Source organism: Ambystoma mexicanum, chromosome 5q, assembly GCF_040938575.1.
Source record: "Ambystoma mexicanum isolate Mex_15411 chromosome 5q, UKY_AmexF1_1, whole genome shotgun sequence".
Classification (NCBI taxonomy): domain Eukaryota; kingdom Metazoa; phylum Chordata; class Amphibia; order Caudata; family Ambystomatidae; genus Ambystoma; species Ambystoma mexicanum.
This window is the reverse complement of record NC_090933.1, coordinates 1,216,471,145-1,216,492,168: the sequence shown is the minus strand read 5'-3', so window position 1 is coordinate 1,216,492,168 and position 21,024 is coordinate 1,216,471,145. Positions and strand designations below refer to the sequence as shown.

Sequence of the window (21,024 nt, the reverse complement as noted above, 5' to 3'; positions counted from 1 at the left end):
ACATTTAGACCTGCTCCTTCAGACTCCTTATTGTATGAGGACAACTTAAACCAGATTCTCTAGTGGTAACTACCACCTGGGAAAGAGCAGGCACTCCTCTGGCATCAGCTGAAGCACCGCCCGAAAAAGAAAGTAAAAAACATTTTGCATTGGTGAAAAAAGTAGCTACTTCATCTGCTTACCAAGTACGCATTGCAAATAATAGTACTCTTCTATCCAGCTACAACAGAGCGGTATGGGACATTGTGCAGGGTCAATTAGACTCTGTCCCAGAACCCCAATCCTTTATAATCTGAAATACTGCGGCTGAAGGCAAACAGGTTGCAAATGACATTATTAAGGGCACTTTCGATGCAGCAGATACTGCAGGCAGAATTGCGTCAAAGGGCACGCTATGCGTCAGTCAGACTTTAAGCTTGAAACACAAGTCGCCCTACTCAATAAATCGATAGAAGCAAATGTGTTTGGTAAGGCAGCAGACCATGCCCTGGAAAATGCAAAAAAAGAGCATGAGACTCTAAAGACTTTAGGCCAAATTTCAAATAAGCCTTATGTACAGCGGGGTGTTTTGATCACCCGCTGTTTTTTCGAGGGCCAGCATAGCCACAAACAACACAAACTAGCTACTCCCAAGGATCTTCATTGCCTTAGTATTCTGCCACTTCACAATCCACCCCCTATCAATCCAGCTTTCAAAAGGACTTTAAGCGAGGTAGAGGTCGTAGTAGAGGTGCAGTCGCCAAGGGCACTGCTGCCCCAAAACAATGACATACCCATTCAAGTTCCCTCCCATAGCTCCCCAGTAGGCGGGCACATCTCACAATTCATCCACACATGGGAGGGAATCACTTCGGACAAGCGGTTACTATCAACTGTGTCCAAAGGGTTCTCCATAGAGTTCCTTGAAAAAGCTTGTTACCATGAACCAAGACACCGAAGAATATCGGAGGAACACCAGCGGATTCTAGAGGACGAAATACAGTCTCTTCTGCACAAAGGAGCAATAGAACTGGTCCCGCCTCAAGAGGTAAACAAGGGTATTCTTGTACCTAAAAAGGATTCAACTATGCACCCGGTGTTAGACCTACATCCAGCAAACACATATGTCGAATCGCAAACATTTTGAATGACAAAACTTCAAGAAGTAATTCCACTCTTAAAACAGGGGCATTACATGGCAATATTGGAAAATAAAGATGCATACTTTCCTATTTCAATGTTGCCAGCACACAGAAAATGCCCAAGGTTCAAGGTATGAACTACTCATTACCAGTTCAAAGTACTTTGCTTCAGCATAGCAGCATAGTCTCCGCTCCAAGGGTATTCACCAAAGTGCTAGCAGTTGTAGCAGCACACCTGCACAGTCAGTCAATTCCAGTGTACCCGTATCTCGACAACTGTCCACTTACAGGAGAGATACCTCTAGCGTGTCAACAAAACACCCAAGAAACAATCCACCTACTCTTCAAGCTAGGCTTCTCAATGAATGAGAAATAATAACGTCTTGTTCCAAGTCAAGTAAAACAGTTTCTTGGAACTCTGATTCTGACAGAAGATGCCTTAGTCTTCCCCTCCAACGAGAGGGTACAAAACATGCCTTTTCAAATCTCTCATTATGTTGCTTGTCATCAGATAACCGTATGAGAGGCCATGCGCCTTCTCAGGATGGTGGCTTCATGCATTTACTTAGTTCTTCATGCTCTGCTGCGCAGGCGTCCTATGCAAGAGTGGTTGGCGATCAATGGTCACAAACAAGCGATCAGTGGGACAATCTAGTGGTCATTTTGCGGTCCCTCGTTCACTCTCTGCAGTGGTGGACAAAATAAAACCATTTGAAGGAAAAATCATCCACCACACCCGAAGTAAGGGCCACTCTAACCACAAATGCATCGCTATCAGGGAGGGGATCACATCTTCTCCAGCGTAGTGCACACGGCGTGTGGACACGGTCACTAGCAAACAAACACATCAACTTTCTTGAGCTGCTGGCAGTGTTTAAAGCTCCTCAAGCTTTCAACCACCAGCTACAGGGGGAAAGCAGTCCTACTTCTAACAGACCGCATTACAGCCATGTTCTATATAAACAGGCAAGATATTCCATACTCATCCGGTCTGTCCAAACTAGCCCAGAACATACGACATTGGGTACTAAAGCACATCATGTTCGTCCTATCGCAACATGTTCCAGGGGAATGCAACTGTCTAGTCGATGTGCTAAGCAGAAGCAGAACTTCCTTCAAAGCACGACACATTTTCACAACTGGGGTCAGCCAAACCTAGATCTCTTTGCAACTTGAAAGCACAATGCCCAGACTAAACCCCCAGGGTATTCCCAAACAGTGTCCAATGGGAATGCTATCTGGATGAACTAGTCCGGGAGATTTGCTTACGCCTTTCCCCCAACACCACTTTGCAACAAAATTGTTCACAAGATGCACCAGGAACAAGTCAAACGTATTCTAGTAGCGCCAATGTGGACACGTCAACCATAGTTTTCACACCTGCTCAAGATGTCTCTTTGCGCAGCAGGCAAACCTCCGTCCCCTTACAGCAAACTGTCCCATCATCATGGAACAACACTTTATCCATGTCCTCAAACATGAACTTGGCGCCTGAAGTCACATACTTTGAACATTTAAATGTATCACAAAGATGTATGGACATCCTAAAAGAGGCATGCAAACCCAACACGAGATACTACTATTTCAACAAGTGGAAACGCTTTGTCATTTGGTGCGGAACACATAGCATCAATCCTATTGACTGCTTACCTTCTCACATAGTTATTTAAGCGTTTTACTTGTTAGACTCCGGGTGAGTCTTTAATGACCTTAGGTTCATTTAGCAGCACTTTCTGCATACACTCCTATAAGAGTAAAATATCTTGGTGAAACATTCCAGTAATTAAAGCGTATAGCCTTTTAACCCCTTCATCGAAGGGGTTAAAGACTATACTCCTCAATTTCAAATCCAGTCCCAGGATAGGACTTCAATGTTGCACTTACTAAATTCATCTGTCACCCATTTGAGCCAATGCATAAAACCAGTCTTAAACATCTCACTTACAAGACACTGTTTCTGATGCCCATTACATCAATAAGAAGGGTTGGTGAACTGCAAGCCCTCTCAGTTCAAGATCAATTTATTGTTATTCATAAAGAACAAGTGGTTTTAAGAACACATATTTCTTTCTTCTCCATACATTAGATGTTAGGAGGGCTGTAATGTATTACCTAGACAACACCAAACCACTAAGGAAAATAGATCAGTTCCTTGTCTCCATAGCTGCAGGGAGAGAAAGGGGATCCTGTCTCTAAGGCAGCAATTTGAAATAGATGGTCAAATGCATACAAATGTGTTATTCCCTATCCAAAAAAACTCTACCTTTCACGTCCAGAGCGCACACGACTCAGGCTGAGGGGCTGCTTTAGCTTTTATTACAAATGTACCGTTAGGTGCTATTTGCAATGTGGTTACTTGGAGTTCATTTCACAACTTCACACAGCCCTAATGTCTATATATGTATTGTAAACCGGATTCTCAGGGAGGATCAGTGGTGTTAAGACATATTTTTGCTGCTGTACCTTCAGACATCTCACCATCTTCTCCAGGTACTGCTCGCTAGTCTGTGCAAGCATGTGAGTTTAAGCAGATCCACAAGCCTCAGAAGGCATACATTGCATACTCTAATATTTTTTCTGATGCTTATATCTGTTTAGATTCACATGTGCATGCCTTCCTCCCCTCATGGAGTTGAAGGCATATAGATGGCTAACACCTTCTTTATCTATGGTACTCACGCATACTTCATGCTCCCTTTCGTCAGAAACATAACAAAGAAACCTCAACGCGTTAAGTATCATGGGTACAATACATGTCACGCAGGGATAGTATTACAAGCATGCCTTGTCAACGTTCCTTTTTGAAACTCGAAAACAAGAATGCAATACTCTGCACCTACCACTAGATGTCAGCCTATGAACAGCATGTGAATCTAAGCACATACACGCCAGAGCAGGACGATTTGGCGCGGCCAGTTAGGCGCGGGCCGATTCGCTGCGACCGCTTCGGCGCAGGAGACATTTTGGCGCAGGGACGCTTCGCCGCAGGATCTTTTGCCGCCAAGAATGCCGTTTTTTTTAAATATATGAATGATGCGGCAGTTGAACTCATAGACGTAATTGCTGTACTCATCCACTTGAGTATTTTCTCCACAGCAGCCCCCTTCCCGGCGCCTGGAATTCCAAACATCTCGGGCAAAGCACACACACGCAAAATAAACATACATTGCACGCCCCCTATAGACACACCAACACGCGGTCACATCTACAGACTTACTCAAAGATACAGAAATGGCACAGACGCACAAAAAAAATACACAAACTCACAACCTGCAACAATCAGGTACTTAGACCTGTACACACAAAGATACCCACACATGCAAAAACACAGTAACAATGCCATACAGAATATGCAGGAGACTCATGCACACTGCCACACTCAAATTCGCAATGTAATGTAATATTCACAGTAAAGTATAGCAACACAGAGGGGATGATAAACGTGCATACACAGAAGCATGTCCCTACCGACGCAGATATAAAAGAAAACCCAATCAGGTACGCATTCAGAACGCTCGCACCCGCACACACGGCGATACAGATAGAATTACATAGGGGTTAATTTCCCCTCTTAGACATGTTCCAGCGTCTGTCTGGAAGGTGTCCCAGTCCCTCCCATCCCCACTTTTGGTTTCATTTTAAGCATTTATTCAAATAGCTAAGATGCTTTCTCACTGAGTCTATACTGTGCCAACAAGACAGGTCAGACAGATAAAGCACATTTTACAGAAAACTCAGGTCACAAGTTCAGCTTGCTGCAAAAGAGCCGTCGGTGTGGTAGTGCCTCTGCTGTAAAGCGCTCTATCTTCAAATAACAAATGCATAGCACAGTGGGTTCATATGTCTGCTCTCGGTTACAATCCTGGTAAGATAGCAGCGTGGGTGTAGCCCATTGGCAAAGATGCACGTGTAACCTGCAGGTCACATGTTGTTCCCAATGAACTAAAGTAGTTCAATCAGGAAATGTGCCAGTCCAGAGCTCTGTCTACAGCTTGTGGAGTTTAGGCTCCAGTTACAGTTAGACATCTCAGGGGAGCCCTTTGTCCTCCGTCAATAGCTATGACTAACCTGCAGCAGGTCTCACGAACCTTGTGAAGCCAGATAGCTCAGCAGGTACATGTGCCTGCATCCGAGTTCTGTAGAGAGCTCAAGGGAAAGAGTTAATTCCTGGCAGTGCTGATGTCATTTTGCAAAGTTGCAAAGCACATTGAGTTGGGTAATAACACCTATTATCTAAAGCGCCAAGAGATAGTGCAGTGGGCTCTGTGCACTGTCTGCAGTTTACTCTATCCCAGTAAACCGCCTCTGCCTGTGGGCCCCGCTCGATGAGGCACCTATTGCGATTAGTTAACATTGGGCTCCGAGGATGCACCTTAATCCTGACCTGCTGATGCTGCCTAGGATATTCCAGTAGCTGTACCCACATTTATTCAAAGCACCTCGATCCTAAGATGCTCCACACCTGGCTATTCCAACACTCGGACCGGCACGGAGCTCACTTGATGCACCCCGGTCCAGCCATATCTCTCGACACCCCTTCCCAGTCAGAGGCATAGCGGCGAGCGCTGCCTTCTGTCTGCAACCTCCTCAAAGCGCCAGAGGCATGGTGCCGCCCTAACGCACAGGGCTCTATCTATGTACCTTACCTAGGACTATCTCCACCCCTGTCCATTAAAAACCTTTGACCCACACAAGGATCCCATCGGTCTACATCATCCATGACATACCCCAGCCTTCTCTATTCCAACACTGGCTCTACTGACGCACCGTACCCATGACCAGAGTCAGTCCTGTCTACTCCAACAATGGGACCCGCACATGGCTCCACTGATGTCCCTTGTCCATGACACATCCAGCCCTACCTATGAAAACTTTGGGAGCTGTGCAGTCCCAGCCCTGCCAAATCCAACAGGGCTGGAACTGCCATTGAAAATATTGCAAATAATGCAAGAAAATGGGACGAGGGAAATATAGAAGGAAAAAGCACAGGTAGACAACGGGAAAAAGATAAAGGGGGAGAACAAAGTTTAAACCAAATCCACACGCACAATTCTATTTGAATGAAACACGTTAACGGGCACAGTACCTGTCAACATGCTGCATTTGAAAATAATTATGCTTTTGAATTTGGCGTGAGGGAGTTTAAACGTAGCTGCAATGTCAGCCACGTCCAAACGTCCCTCGCGCCAAATCGGCGGCGCCAAAATGGGTGCGCCGAATCGGCCGCTGCGGCCAACTGGCCGCTCTGAACGGCCGCGCCAAAATGGGGTGTACTGCATACACGCATCAGAAATACGTAGAAGTAGTGGAAAAGGAGGAGGGTTAAAAGGAGAAAATAACAAAATGCAACAACCAATTTAGGTCTATCAAATTTACCACTTTAAAACTTACATCAACAAAACAACATTAATTCGCAATCATATATTTGGGATTCATGGCTCCATTTTCCTTGTAAATACTTTTAAGTGGTTGTTGAAACATATGACATACTTTTGACCAATATATTTATTGCTGTGCCGTTTTCAGAACCTAATGTCAATCGGTTGTTTGGAAAAAAGAGCATTCCGTTGATGAGGAAATATCTTGGAAAAAATGTGTTTTTATAATTGACAAAAAATTAAATTGATTTTTTTTAAACATTTTATATTTTTTAAAAGAGGTCCCTTGTAAACTTGATGAATGCTCACCATGTAGGTGAATAGCACTGGAATCGAATAGATTTCAAGCCCATTTATTAATGATGACATTTTTTTTTTAATGAAAATGGAACTTCAAAAAGATGCTTCAAGAAATTAATTAGCGCTGATGTTGAAATCTGATTAATTCCCAGAATATTGTATAAAATGTGATCTTCTGCAATAATTGGAAATTCAAGAATGGTGTTTTCACTATTATCTGGTAACTCCTATTAGAGTAAACTGTATGAAAGCAAATGTGAGAGTCAACATTAACAATATAATTTAAATAAATGGGAGAATATCCTGTATTAAGCATTGTGATGATGCCATTGCCATCTTAAAGTGACAATTAATTGCATGTGCCATTTTTATGAAAGGGTTAAAAATAAACTCAATTCTTTATGAAACATGTTTGTACAAAATGTGATCACGGTTTCCAGTCCGCTTATGAACACAAGAGCTGCCCACCCTAATGTACATAAACAAAGAAGGGAATTAATTCATGCTACCTAAGTCGATGGTGATACATGGTTCTAAACAGCAGTTTACAGTTATTACGTTTAAATCATTTACATTGTAAATGCAGATTGTTAATGTCACCACCTATGTTAGGTACACATAGAGTAAGTTCCACTGTTCTTCATTGATCTTGAAATAATTTTTATTAAGGCCGTCTTTAATTGTTCTCGTTGAGAAAATGTATCGCACTTTTTTTTCTTCATCTGTAGTTCCATACGTCCTCTTTCATTGGGTTGAATCCTTTCCATACAAGAAAAACCTAAGCTGTCAATGTTCCCCCATTTATGTTAACCATGCCAATGACTCAACAAAGGGTAACATTCTGTCCACCCCCTTTGCAGGATTCATTTTTGTGGTGGCAGCTGTGTGCTCTGGTTACTCGTTTTCCCTAAGGTTCTCCTCATATGTTGGTGAGTTTTGTTTCTAACTTGGTTTGGGGAGGATGTCTGTGTCTCACCTGCATGCTCCTTCCACTCTCCCCTGCATTCTCGGTTCACTCTCCCCTGCATTCTCGGTTCACTCTCCCCTGCATTCTCGGTTCACTCTCCCCTGCATTCTCGGTTCACTCTCCCCTGCATTCTCGGTTCACTCTCCCCTGCATTCTCGGGTCACTCTCTCCCCTGCAATCTTGGTTTCTCTCTCCCCTGCAATCTTGGTTTCTCTCTCCCCTGCAATCTTGGTTTCTCTCTCCCCTGCAATCTTAGTTTCTCTCTCCCCTGTATCCTCGGTTTCACTCTCCCCTGTATCCTCGGTTTCACTCTCCCCTGTATCCTCGTTTCACTCTCCCCTGTATCCTCGTTTCACTCTCCCCTGCATCCTCGTTTCACTCTCCCCTGCATCCTCGTTTCACCCTCCCCTGCATCCTCGTTTCACCCTCCCCTGCATCCTCGTTTCACTCTCCCCTGCATTCTCGGTTCACTCTCCCCTGCATTCTCGGTTCACTCTCCCCTGCATTCTCTTTCCACTCTCCCCTGCATTCTCTTTCCACTCTCCCCTGCATTCTCTTTCCACCCTCCCCTGCATCCTCGTTTCACTCTCCCCTGCATCCTCGTTTCACTCTCCCCTGCATCCTCGTTTCACTCTCCCCTGCATCCTCGTTTCACTCTCCCTTGCATCCTCGTTTCACTCTCCCCTGCATCCTCGTTTCACTGTCCCTTGCATTCTCGTTTCCTGGTGCTCCACTTTGCTCCTGGTATCCATCCTGGGTCAGTGGCCAGGTGTCGACTGTCTCATCAATTTTGGGCAGGGAAAATGGCAGTACATTAGACTTATGATCTCGATTCCATTTCCATGGTACCCATCTGGGTTTTCCTGCTTGCACCCATGTATGCATCCTAGGAGTTGTGGTTCTGAACGAGACCTGGTGGAGGTATTGCAGCAGGGATGGTGGGGGGCGGCGGGAGGTGTTACTATGTTCCCTCTTACTCCCCCACCTACATGGTACCTCACTTTTATGTCATGTTCTCACTGCTGTATGGAAGTATTTTAGGTCGCTATTCTGAAACAGCAAATACAGATAAGGCTGGATATTGGATGAATGACTATTCGTTTCTGCAGTTGTTGCTATTTATGTGCCTAAATCCGTGATACATTGCTCTATGCTTGGAGCATATTGTTTTGCCTCCAGGCGCTAATGCCTGTTGCTTTATTTGTCATATCATCTGATCCTTTGACATCAGCAGAACAAGAGCTACGGCAACACTTAACTAAATTAATTCTATCTGCAAAACAGCATGACTTGTCAAGTGTCCGAGCTGGAGCAGCGCTCAGATCCATACCGGAAGGCCACAAAGAAGGCCAGTGACATCAAAGACATCAATCGATGCAGCGCCCAAGCATAGAACACACACTGGGGGCGAGTCAGTGGGCATTTAAAAATAAACGCACGCGAGCACCCTGCATGTCCGTGCAGTCTTTCTAAAAGGACATGCTTCTCTATTTATTAAAGGGACCGGTCGTGGGAGCCTTTAAAGTTTTGTCATTCGGAGTGTGATGCAAGTCCAGTCTGCAATCACTGCCTTGTACTATCAAACAATGCAGGACAGCTCTCTCGCTCACACATCATAAGTTAGTGATCAATCTCGTGGGCGAGTAGCAACATGGTTTGCTACACAAGTGTGCGATTATGATACTTGATGGGCCATGACAAACCATGATGATGTCGAAGCATCACCTTCATGCGCCTAGTTTTTTAATTGATTCATTTTGGTTGGTCAGAGTTGTGTACGGTTCCTGATCCTCAGAGGATGCTGGACCTGTATTCTCAAGGTAGTACACCCAGGTTGGAGGGGTAGGTTGCTGATTTTAAGTGCACACTTTCTATCATTATATTTTAAATACGCACATGCGGTTTATTTTAGCCCATCCTCTAGGGCCCATGTTTTCCATGTGCCTAGATTTCCATTTTACCCCTGCAGATTGTTTATGGTACTGTACAGTTGTTCTGATGCCAGAGTAGGTGGGCTCATTGTACTGTAAATTAAGTATGATGCGATCAGAAGGTGCATGTTCATTAATGGGGAGGAATGTGTTCTGTACGCTACCGGAGGAAACCTGCGTGGTTAAATAGTACCACACTTCATCTACAGTAAAAAGAGCCTGCCTACATTAGTATTGTGAAAAACCAGAGGGTATTTCACAACTTAATCCCCTGGAATCTCGTACTCAGGTGGCCAGAGAAAGGCCATCACTTTTGGACCCTGACCCTGGGGGTGGATAAGTGAGGCAGGATCACCTGGGTAGGAATACTCGGGGAGTGAGGGAGAAACACACAATGGCGAGACATTGTATCCCCCTTTTTCCACAACCCATCCACCACCTATCCCTGTTTATTTTGTGGGAAACTACAACTCCCATTATTCCTCCCAACTTTGTTTGGACAAAAGTACTGCACCAAGGAAGAGGAGGAATGAGGTCAGAAGGATTACCTCCCCTGACTTTCATTGGCCTTGTCCCTGTTATGAGGCCAGGCAGAGTCAGGCACACAGCTCTAGTAATATACACCTGCCACTTAAGACTCCCTGTGAAAATAAAAGGTGCCGTGCGCACAAGCACACAAGGCTGGGTACGTGAAGGAACGGCTCTTCCGAGGCTGTGGGAGTTGGCCAAGGGGGCTGATCAACAATAGAGAGGATCGTGAATAAGCCAGGCAGGAAGCCACGAGTGTTCGAAAAGCCGAATGAGCGAAGGCAAGAAACCTTCCAGGTGCCAGGAAACTGCCTGCGTCCCTCACAGGTTAATTGGCAGAGTCTGGGAGGAGCAGAGGAGGCACTGGTAACGGCCTTGAAGTGCAAGGAAAGGATGAAAGCAAGTCATTTAGCACAACCAGTGAGTTATCGAGAGCAATAAAAGTCTGGTTGATGTTGGGACTGATTTTGAAAGGTGAAGCTTGCGTGTGTGCCAATAAAACACAAATGAAGAGGACAATTGTAAAAGGGAAAGGAAACAAAGTAGCAGATATGTCCTGCGCATGGAAGGTGCACATTCGAGATTCTCTGTGAAATGCTATGAACTTTGTTTTGAAACATATTACAAGCAGAGATCGAACGAAAGAAAGTTGAATAAGAGGAAAATGACATGTCAATTGTGGAATATGCCAAGAGGGCAAAAGTGAAACGGGAGAACTACAAGTGCCAAGAAGCACTGATGGGAATACCAGGAAGTATTGATGTCACAAGAGGAGTACGGATTGTGAATATATATACATTTTTTTACTTTCTTTATTAGATTTTTACAAAACAAAATCGCAAAGCCATGCACCGGCTGTCACAAAACATGACTACCCTCAAAACCCCCTCCGTGCCGTGTCCACATATGATGTGGTCGAAGCCGACAGCCTTCAGTTCATGTCGGCGCAGGAACTGATGGGTCACTGCAGAGATACTGATGGATTGTGAATATTGAAGGACCGGTCGAAGTGGTCATGCAGAGGTCTAGATAAATTCCTTGCAGTTTCGAAAGTCTTTGACAGTAAAGGATATCTTGGATAAAATTTTGGGAAGTGAACACCCACAAGCAACAAGACAGGCTTGAGCCCGATAGAGGGAAGCCAGTGCAGAACTGTGAGAAACTAAAAGGTGGCAGCGTCCTTTGTCCAAACGGGGCGCTGTGTACCCTAGTCCAACTACCGGGGCCTACCGCGCGTCCAGGCGGTAAGGCGCGGCCGCAGCTGCCACCATGGGCGTCTCACCGGTAGTCGAAGATGTCTCTACGACCGTGGTCATCATGTTTATTATAGTTCTATTGGGCGAAGGATTGAGGCGCTGCCTGCGCAATGTCATTCCCCAACGGCACCACTTCCTGGCTATGGAGGCCATCTTCACATGCGAACTTTGTTTACAGATGCTGGAATTCTGGGTTCTTTCTGATGCGGGCAAGCCGGGGTTGCCTGTCATGTTACCCCTAATCTATGCAACGATTGTGACGCACTGCTGGTCTGCCACCTGTGCCCTTTGCAATCCCACCACAGCCATACAGCATTTGCTAACTAGCCAGACCGGCATAAGCAGGTCTTTAGAGAAGATCAGCTTCCAGCTGTTAGGCGGCTATCTGGCCTGGGTGTCCAGCATGCAGTTCCACAAGCTGGGGCTCACCAAGCTGCACGCCGCGGCTGGGTCAGATTGCACCAGCCACCTACACACCAGCATCGAGGAGGGCCTAGCCGTGGAGTTGGCCTGCGCCTTTGTCTACCACTCTGCCCTGAACTTGGTGCATCAGACAGATGCTCGCTATCGAGTGCACATCCTTGGTGTGATCGTTGCCATACTGGTGGGAGCAGCTGGACAACTAACTGGGGCCATGTTCAATCCAGCTTTGGCTTTCTCACTAAACTTTTTCTGCCAAGGAAGCAGATTCACAGACAACGTGGTTGTATATTGGGTAGGACCTATTTTAGGAATGATTCTATCCGTGGGACTATTTGATCATCTCATTCCTGCTATAAAAAGACTTAGGCGTGGACCTGTAGAACCCGAAAAGACTGAGTAATCACAAACTACGGCATTTGAATCTGATGGGTCCTCAAGCTGAAAAAAACGACAACTATTGCCATATTTGCTGAAGATCACATTCATATGGATGACATTGTTTCTGCTCACATCTCAGCAATAAAACTGCATTCATTTTAACCATACTGAGTAAACACAAGACTGCAAACCTTTAAAAAAAAATTTTTTTAAAAAAAGTGAAACTAAAAGCATATTAAGTATTGATGCCAAGGCGTGATTGAACTACCAAGTGCCTGAGATTGAGCTGTTGAACTGTAGCAGCAAACCAAATTGTGCCAGACTGATAGAACATTGCCACCTACCTATTGTTGGTTTATTGAGAGACTTTCTAGTCCCTGTGGGATTGAACCTGGGGAAGGGAGTTGGTGCTGAAGCCATTTCGGACATTTATTTTTGACGCACTAATTTTTCTTTTTGCATTCCCTTAACACATTTGTTATCTTGTGGAGGAGGGCAAGCTTAGGTCTTCTTAGAATAGGCCTTTTTATTTTGAGCAGACTGTCTTGGACGTATTTATCATTGTCTAATGGTCGAGTTACTTCCATTTTAGTGTTGGGGCAAGTTAAGAGTTCTACCATCCCCACCAAATTCATAAATTAAGGTTTTCAAACTTCTATCCATTGTGTCTGTGTCTACTGCTTGATACCATGCCTTCCTCACAGTATCAGACAGCTGTACACTCACATAACAAGTACAACAGATTGCAATGTATAACCAATGTTCAGAGCCACTTTTGTAGTCTTGTCACTACATACAATCATTAATTCCATACGGCCCTACCTCATAGGATCAATGATGAAAAGAGAGATAATCATGTCGATCGCCAGGTGACACAAGTAGGCGATCAATTAAGTGTCTGTAATCAAGGGACTGGAAACAAACTGAGGTTTTGCGGTAGAGTGATTTGAAAACGTGAGGGCCATCTTTGCATTGGACGATGGAGGCAATAAGGAGGATCCGGGGTTGATCCTGCAAGTTGCACATAACACAAGTGATTGCATGCTGCCTATTAGAATTTGTTGGCTTTGGTTTGCAAGGAATGGTTTGATAGTACAGCGCGGTGCTGACAATTCTACCCATTTATGACAGTATTTGACTTGTACTTGGTGGTTCACAGTGTTGCAGGTAGCCTCACTTTGTAGAATCTTATTGGAACGCAGTAATACAGCCATCTGGTGGTATTTTGTGGGGCTAGTGCAAGGGTTTGTCAAGAAAATGCTATGACTGCAGGTTTAGGCAAGATCGAGGACGCTGCCCTTTGAGGGGGTTCATTGAGCAAGTTTGGAAGATCGCTAACCAGTGTAGCATTGTTTCTTTTTTTGGGTCAGTGCCTGTGATGAATCAATGCTTAAAGTCTCCTCTCAAGTGACCAGGCGAAGGCAGCCGCTACCTGATCCTAACCCTGGGTGCAGTATTAGCCGGGTGGATCATCTGGGAGGAGTAGGGCCCCAGCTGAACGGAAGGATTCAGTTGGGAGAGACTCAGTCTGTCTTCTTCAGAGAGGGAGATTTAATGGCATGCTGTCAGAGTAAGACTTCCCCTCATAACGTTAATTACATCGAGGATAGTGAGAACTTGTCTAATCAAGATGTAAATAAAACACATGAGAATCAGAATCTTGATACTCTGAATTATGATAAAATGACACTTCCTTAAAGTTGAATCGGCCATAAAAACCTCCAAAACCCTTTTCTAAGGATTGATTTAAGAGACCTTATAAATTCAATACAGTTGACGTTCATAATTATGCAGAAAAAAAGAATCAGTACATTGGGGACTTCAAGTCCCACAATGCCTTAAGTACTGGGACGAGGAAGAGGGAGTCGGAGGACTAAACTGTGAAAGGCAGGATAATGGTTCTTATGACCCACACCTGAGCGGAACGTCTGAATATATATATGCCCCCCTCAGGTGCAGGCCATTAAAAGCAGAGCCAGGAGGTGGATTAACTGCCGAGGCTGCGGCAGCAGCACAAGAAGAAAGCAAGCAGAGACACCAGAGCCGCCGCTGTATGTGGAGCGGGTGACGATACTGAGAGGGTCCCCAAGTGTGTTGACTTTAATTGCATACATTTCGTAGCGGGAAGAGAGAATGTGAGAAATGTTCCTGCAGGAGAGACATGCTGTCCGTATTGCGTATTACATTCTGATGGCCGGCGAGCACCGGAGTGTCCCAGGAGCGAGGGAAGTGCCTTTTCCTACTGGTGTGGGCCGTAGGAAAGAAGAAGATTGCCGTATGGATGGCAACCGAGGAAGTGGAGAAAGCTGTAGCACCGAGTGGATCGGATGCGTGTGACTATGCCGGTGAGTTTTCCATTCATGGGTAGTCCCAGTACGCTCCATAGACAGCTGGCTACAAGTAGCCAAATTTTATTTATTGTGCATTTGTAAGGCGTTTATACATCCAGTAAAAAGCGCCCACGGGACAACATGGAAGGAACATGGGAATGAAAAATGAATCCAACAATGAAAGATGGAGGCGGACCTACTAGGCCTTGTGAGCATTCAGAACGTGCAAGTGCATAGAGGGAGAGGGGATGAAGGAGTGGGGCAAGTGGTAGGTGTATGAGGGAAGTGCTGGGAGGAGTGAGCAGCTGTAAGTACCTAGATGGAGTGGCCAGCCGCAGTTAAATTAGTAAGTGCAGGCCTTTGGTGACATAGGCCAGTTGGTGCCAAGGCAAAGTGCTGGGAGGGGTGGAGGCAACGACCCCGGAGGGACACATAAGGGCCCAGGCCACCAACCTCAGCAACTGTGGGATTTAACAGAGGAGGGAGGAAGGTAAGGAGGAGGTGAAAAGGAAAGTCTTGTGCTTCTGAAATTTGAGGAGATCCGGCTCAAGACAAAGAGGAAGGGGGAGGCTGTTCCATAGGAGGGAGCATGCTGAGGAAGAAGATCGGCCACCAGCTTGCTGTTTAGTGAAGTGCTTAACACACAAGAGTTGGTGCCGGAGGAGCGTAAGGATCTGGAGGGAGAGAATTTAGTGAGAGCAAGTTGTAGATAGTGTGGTCCCCTGCAGTCTTGTGGATGATGCAGATGGATTTGAATTTGATCCTTGCAGCAACCGGGAGCCAGTGGAGAGATTGTAGGGCTGGAAAGTTGCAGTCCATGGGCTTAACGCCAAGGCGAAGTCTTGCAGCCCTATTTTGTATTAGTTATAGGGGCCGTAGAGAAGAAGAGGATAGATTAAGAAAAAAGGTTATTGCAATAGTTTAGCCTAGAGAGAACGATGGCTCTAAAGACATTGAGCTTCTGGGGGGAAAGTTAGGAAATCAAGAATTCCATAGAGGAGGTGGAGTTGAAAGTGGGTCTTCTTGGCAAGGTCCTGAATGTTGGATGAAGGAGAGAGAGGAGATGACTCCAAGGTTTCTCGCTTCAGAGGAAGGAGAAGGGGGAGAGCCCATAGAAGATGCTCACAGTGAGGGACGGATAGAGGGAGCAGGAGTCCCAATTGGAAGGATTTCAGTCTTGCTGGCATTGAGGCAAAGATAATTGGAAGTACACCAGGACTGCATGGTAGATGGGCAGTCAGGAATGATGGAGGAGGTAAGGAGAGGATCTGAGGGAAGTTTGAGGAACAGTTGTGTGTCATCTGCATAACACTGGAAGTTTGGGGAGAAGGTGGAAATGAGGTGTGCTAGCGGAGCAAGGTAGTTGTTAAAGAGCCAGGGAGAAAGGTTGGAGCCCTGGGGGATGCCGCAATTGGGGATGGAGGTGGGGAGGAGGAAGAGCCCAGAATAACCTGGGATGGACTGTCCCTGAGGAAGGTCAGCCAGTCCAGTGCCTGCCCCGAGATACCTAGGGTATCATGGAACCGTTTTATGAGAATGAAGTGGTTGACCGTGTCAAATGCAGAGGAAAGATCTGGTAAAATGAAACGGCTGGCAAGTTGGAATCAAGAGATGCAAGCAGTTCCTCATGGGTGTTCAGAAGTTTGTGCCTCTGGATGCTCAGAATACAGATTAATGGTCGTGTGGACATTCCACCAGATCAATGTGCTGGGTCAGTTGGGGGAAGACCAGCCTCTCCAAGAGTTTCCCAAGGGATGGGGTGATAGATATGGTGTATGCAGTGATAAAATCGCGGCAAACATGTCGCCTGTACAAAGCATTGCGGCAAAAATGCTGTGGTTTAAGGGTAGCGGGGGTTGCAAGGGTTTACCCTGCTCCCCTTAAATGGTATAATGGGTCTGGGAGTTTCGGGGTTGTCCCCTGCATCCTTTACATGGATTGCGGCAGCAAAACCACAGCCTTTTTGCTGCAATATTTTGTGTCCGCAGCCATTTTTGCTGCGATTTTAACACATGAACCAGATACGGGGCATAGTTGGATGGACAAGACGGGTCTTCAGTAGGTTTTTTCATGAGGGGGCACACAAAGGAGTGCTTGAGGGAGGAGGGGAAAGATCCAGTAGCAAGAGTGGTTACAGAATCAGCGAGTGCAGGGGCAAGGGAGCCAATATTGTCCTTGATGGTTCTGGAGGAGCAGGGGGGAAACCTGTTTGGAGGATGCCTTCATGGAGCGGACAGCTCAAGCGACCTCATCAAATGTGATAGGAGAGAAGGAGGAGAGATGGGCAGAGAGAGGCCATAAGAGGCAAGGATGTGGAGAGGGGAAAGAGGGACGCAAGGGTGCTCAGGGTGCTCTGCTTCTTTGCTTTGAAGTGCGTGGCCAGTGCATTGCAAAGGGTCTGGGAGGGAAGAAATGGGGAAGAGACTGCATGGGATTGGCTAGTTTCCTGGAGTTCAGCTGTGTTGGATGCACCAGAGACGCGCGCCTGGAGGTGGCCCCTTTTCTTGGTGCGGATGGGAGTCTAATTTCCTTTGAAGCAGGCGACAGGCCAGTTTGTCAGAGGGTGAGCCTGAGGTCTACCACTTCTGTTCTGCCACTCTGCACTTGCGTTTCAGGGCTGTAAATTCAGAGTCGTATCAGGTGTCCCGCTTAGAGGCATGTTTCAGGCCGATCATCATGACTGGGGCAAGAATGTCAATGGTATTGGTGATGGCAAGATGGAGGTTGCTAAGAGCAGAGTCAGTGGTAGACTGTTGTGGGGTGAGAGTGGGAGGTGAAGGTAGATGCGAAGGCAGCAGCTGATACTCTTTTCATCAGACAGATGCTCATGAATGAGGTCAGCATGACTGTAGGGGGCTCAGCTGTAGGGCCGAGAGCACCCAGGTGAGAGGAATGAGTGGTGTGACCAGGAGAGTGGGTAGATCATTGGGGATGAGAGTGAAAGGTCAGTGTGGATGAAGGCATCAAGATTGTGTCCGGCCAGGTGGTAAGGACCAGAAGAGAGAATGGAGAGGGAATGTGAGGTGCAGAGGTCATAGAAGAGAGTGGATGCCATAATTCAGGCATCAAGGTAGATGTTAAAATCGCCATGAGAAGGAGTTTAGTGGTGGTTGTGAGGAGAGAGGAGGTGAAATGGGCCCATTCAGAGAGGGAACTGGGTGGTAGTGCCAGGTGGCCTGTAGATGGTGGCAATGGTCAGAAAGGCCCCTCGAAGGAAGATTAGAGGGAAGAAGGGACCCACTCAGGGAAGATGAGAGCAACCGCACTGCCTGCATGGTTAGGGCGAGGCATAGAGATGATCTTATCTTATAGCTATCATGGAGAAGAGAGTCAAAAGCAGTGACTGAGCTGGTATTGAACCACGTCTCGGTAAGAGGAAGGATGCCGAGGTCAAGGTCTTCAAGAAGGAGGCAGAGGTCGGCAGAATGTTTGATGGCAGAATGAGCATTAAGCGTGGCTAGTTGCAAGAGGTCTCCAACTTTTAAAGGTTTTCCAAGGAGGGGTACAGGGGCTTGGTACACCAGTCGTGGGGCCTGGGGGCATAGAAAGTGCGGAAGAAAGAGTAGCAGGTGTGGGAAGGAAGTTAATGAGGGACGGTAGGCGCTGGTCAAAGATGAGGTGGTTGGGTTGAGGACCCTGAACCATGATAGTGCCCGTGTGATAGACCATAATGATACACCTGTATGATGCGAAGCCCGCCAAGAGGACTTCCCATTTTGTGCCACCATTAATGGTTGAGGATGGTAGAGTAGAGTAGAGTAGAGATGAGATGAGGGGACAATAGATCTGGAGAAGAGACCGAGAAGAGGATATCAGTGAAGATCTCTCTGGAAGTTGTGCTGACATAGGTGTCGGCGATGGGTAGGCCTGGGATAGTGGTCAGGATATCTTTTTTTTAAAAGCTTTTTTCTTCCAGAATTTGTGAGAGAGAGGGAGGATAGAAGTGCCATAGTGGTGGAGGAAAGGAGGAAGAAAGAGGCGGGGCTGCACAGCACAGTATGGGTACAAACTCATCAGGCGGCCTAGTAGCCGAGGGAAACAGGAAATGGATGCACTTGAATAGCAATCAGAGTACACAACGTATGTAAGGGCACCTCAAATCGATTTTGGAAACAAGGCACTGTGTACACAAAACGAAATTTGCAGAACAGGCGGAGGGTGCAATCAAGGAAAGGTTTTGGCTAGGCAGGCATTCAGAGGCATGTGGATCAGGTGGTGATGACTCGTACTTGTGCTGTGTGGGAGTGTTGAAAGTTAGCGATCGAAGGAGCACGCAAAATGTCAGCAAAGGTATCGTCACGAAAAGGCGGAGAGAGCATGCATTATGGTAGTTTACCAAATCTAGCAGTACAACTTTGTCCAGATCTTAGGGTTGACAGGTCGCAGGAGATTGCAGGAAGAGGCGCCCCACACTCCATCATGCTCCGAAAGGGGCCTTAGTGGGACCTTGGGAGGGACGGGCGTTTGCCTGCCAGCTTCTGTGATAGGCCAACAAAAGGAGGGACAAGGCCAATCACGAAGCAGCACAGGCATGCACAGTGGTACATGCGATTTGGCGGGGGCCATGATTGAATGTAGAAGAAAGGCCGGCGTGAGTAGCCCAGCTGGCCTTTGTGAGTGTAACACAGCAATCTCCCTCAAATGCCTCAGTGGTGCTGCCACGTTGGGAAAGAGGTGTAGGAGGATGTTAATGTTAAAGGATATTTGTACCGCGCATTATCACCACCGGAGTGGTCCCCTGGTGCTCTGGCGGCTCTGAAAGAGGGAGGGGGGGTGAGTTAGTGGGAATAAACTGGAAAAGTGCAAGAGAGCAGTGATGTGCTGATGGCAGCCTCAGCCCGGTGGGTCTGTCGGCCGGGCTTGGGGTGTTTTACGGTCGGTAGTCGGCGTGTGCTGTTGTGCAGGTCTATCTGGGGTTTGTTTTGTTGCAGTGTAGTGAAGTTCGTGCGGATTGCTGCGTTTTAGGCCTGTGGTTGTGTTTGGTTAGAGTTTGAGAAGTGTATGCAGAGGGATGAAATTGTTAGTGGATTGGTTAGTTGGCATTGCTGGCCTTGCAGTTATGTCTATGTCTGATGGTGTAAATGAACATGATTTTTGTTTCCATTTTTTCGTACTTTTCTTTCTTCTTATTCAATCTCTATATCTCGTGTCAGCAAGCAGACAATTAGGCCATGCCCCAACGAGGCTTACCTACTGGGTGTAATGGATACACCACTCCAGAGTCCTCGAGGTGAAGTGGGGCCTGCTGGTCCTCCTACGGCAGCCGGCGGGAATACCAAACTAATTTAAAGAAGTCTAATTGGCATAATGGGAAGTTTGTAATCAAACAAGAAAAGAAACGTTATACTCCTTGTCATACAGGCCAAATGTATTGCCAAGACAAATATGGGGCAATACTAATGCAAGCTAATACTAACAAGCATTTCCAAAGTAAACAAAGAGCAATCCTGCAGACAACTTAGTATAACCATTATTGCCAAAGTGAGGAAGAAGCAGTACTTGCGAAAGAAGTCAACAAGCATTACCAAAGCCAAAGACGGGCAAGTGTTGTATAGGAACATTGGCAACAGTTAGTTAATATAAGACTGGGAAAATAAGAGTTGCAGTTAGGAAGCCCTCCTGATAGAATGTATTCAGGAGGAAAGAAGTATAACCTGCATTCATGTGGCAATCACAAGAGTCGGACAAACCGCACTAATGTGTATCATGTCTTCCCAAAAATACTAATGTTGTTGAAAGTCAAAATATTTGATCAAACTGTTTGAAGTGAACTTTAGCACGGAGTACTTGAAGTAGTGTTGGAAACCTTTTGGTACTGGCAGGAGAGTGAACCAGGATAATCGGCCTTTGGTAGTAGTCCTGGCAGGTTAGTGAACCAGGAGGAACTTGCTGAAGTACTACATTGTGGTTGAAAACTGTGGAGAAGAATAAGTGGCAAGACCACTAAATTGTGTTCTAATCATCCTGACAGAACGTGGTTACAGAAGAATTGTGAAATCATTTGTGTTCTATTAAGGGCAAGTTTTGTTGAGCTTTTATCTATACTACAAGAGACAGACTTTTCTTCTGATTGAACTTGTGGTTAAGCAGTTCAGTTGGGAGACCTTTTGGAGTTAGACAAACTTTATAATTACAACTTGGCTACAAAGTAGAATTTTCTTAATTGAACTTTGGGTTGAGAATCCTGCTTTGAACTTGGGAAGGGGAGCTAACCCAGGTTACAAGGATATACAGTTATCAGGTCTATATTGAACTAACTGTTATTTCTGTTGCATTTGAACTGCCATTGATTAGCTTAATGAGTTTGATGTATGTTCAAGTGTGAGGGACACATTCCTTTTGTTATAGTGTTTCCTTTAGTTATTGTGATAGGCAAGGAAATTCTCTTTAGGTTCGGGATAGTGAGGTGTTT

The 21,024-nt window shown here is 46.0% G+C and overlaps 2 protein-coding genes across 3 annotated transcripts in view; both read left to right on the top strand.

The window, feature by feature from the left end:
- Nucleotides 1-21,024, top strand: part of TSNARE1 (t-SNARE domain containing 1) — a 1,594,453-nt gene that overhangs the window by 345,171 nt on the left and 1,228,258 nt on the right. Inside the window, exon 3 of one of the 2 annotated variants that reach the window (XM_069621721.1) lies at nt 7,660-7,728. The exons of the other annotated variant lie outside the window; for it this stretch is intronic. The gene's annotated coding sequence lies outside the window, so the exon portion shown is untranslated. The remainder of the gene's footprint in view (nt 1-7,659; nt 7,729-21,024) is intronic. 2 annotated transcript variants of the gene reach the window in all.
- LOC138498375 (aquaporin-11-like) lies at nt 11,495-12,304 on the top strand. The gene has a single exon (XM_069622154.1). The coding sequence runs from the start codon at nt 11,495-11,497 to the stop codon at nt 12,302-12,304; it is 810 nt and encodes a 269-aa protein (XP_069478255.1).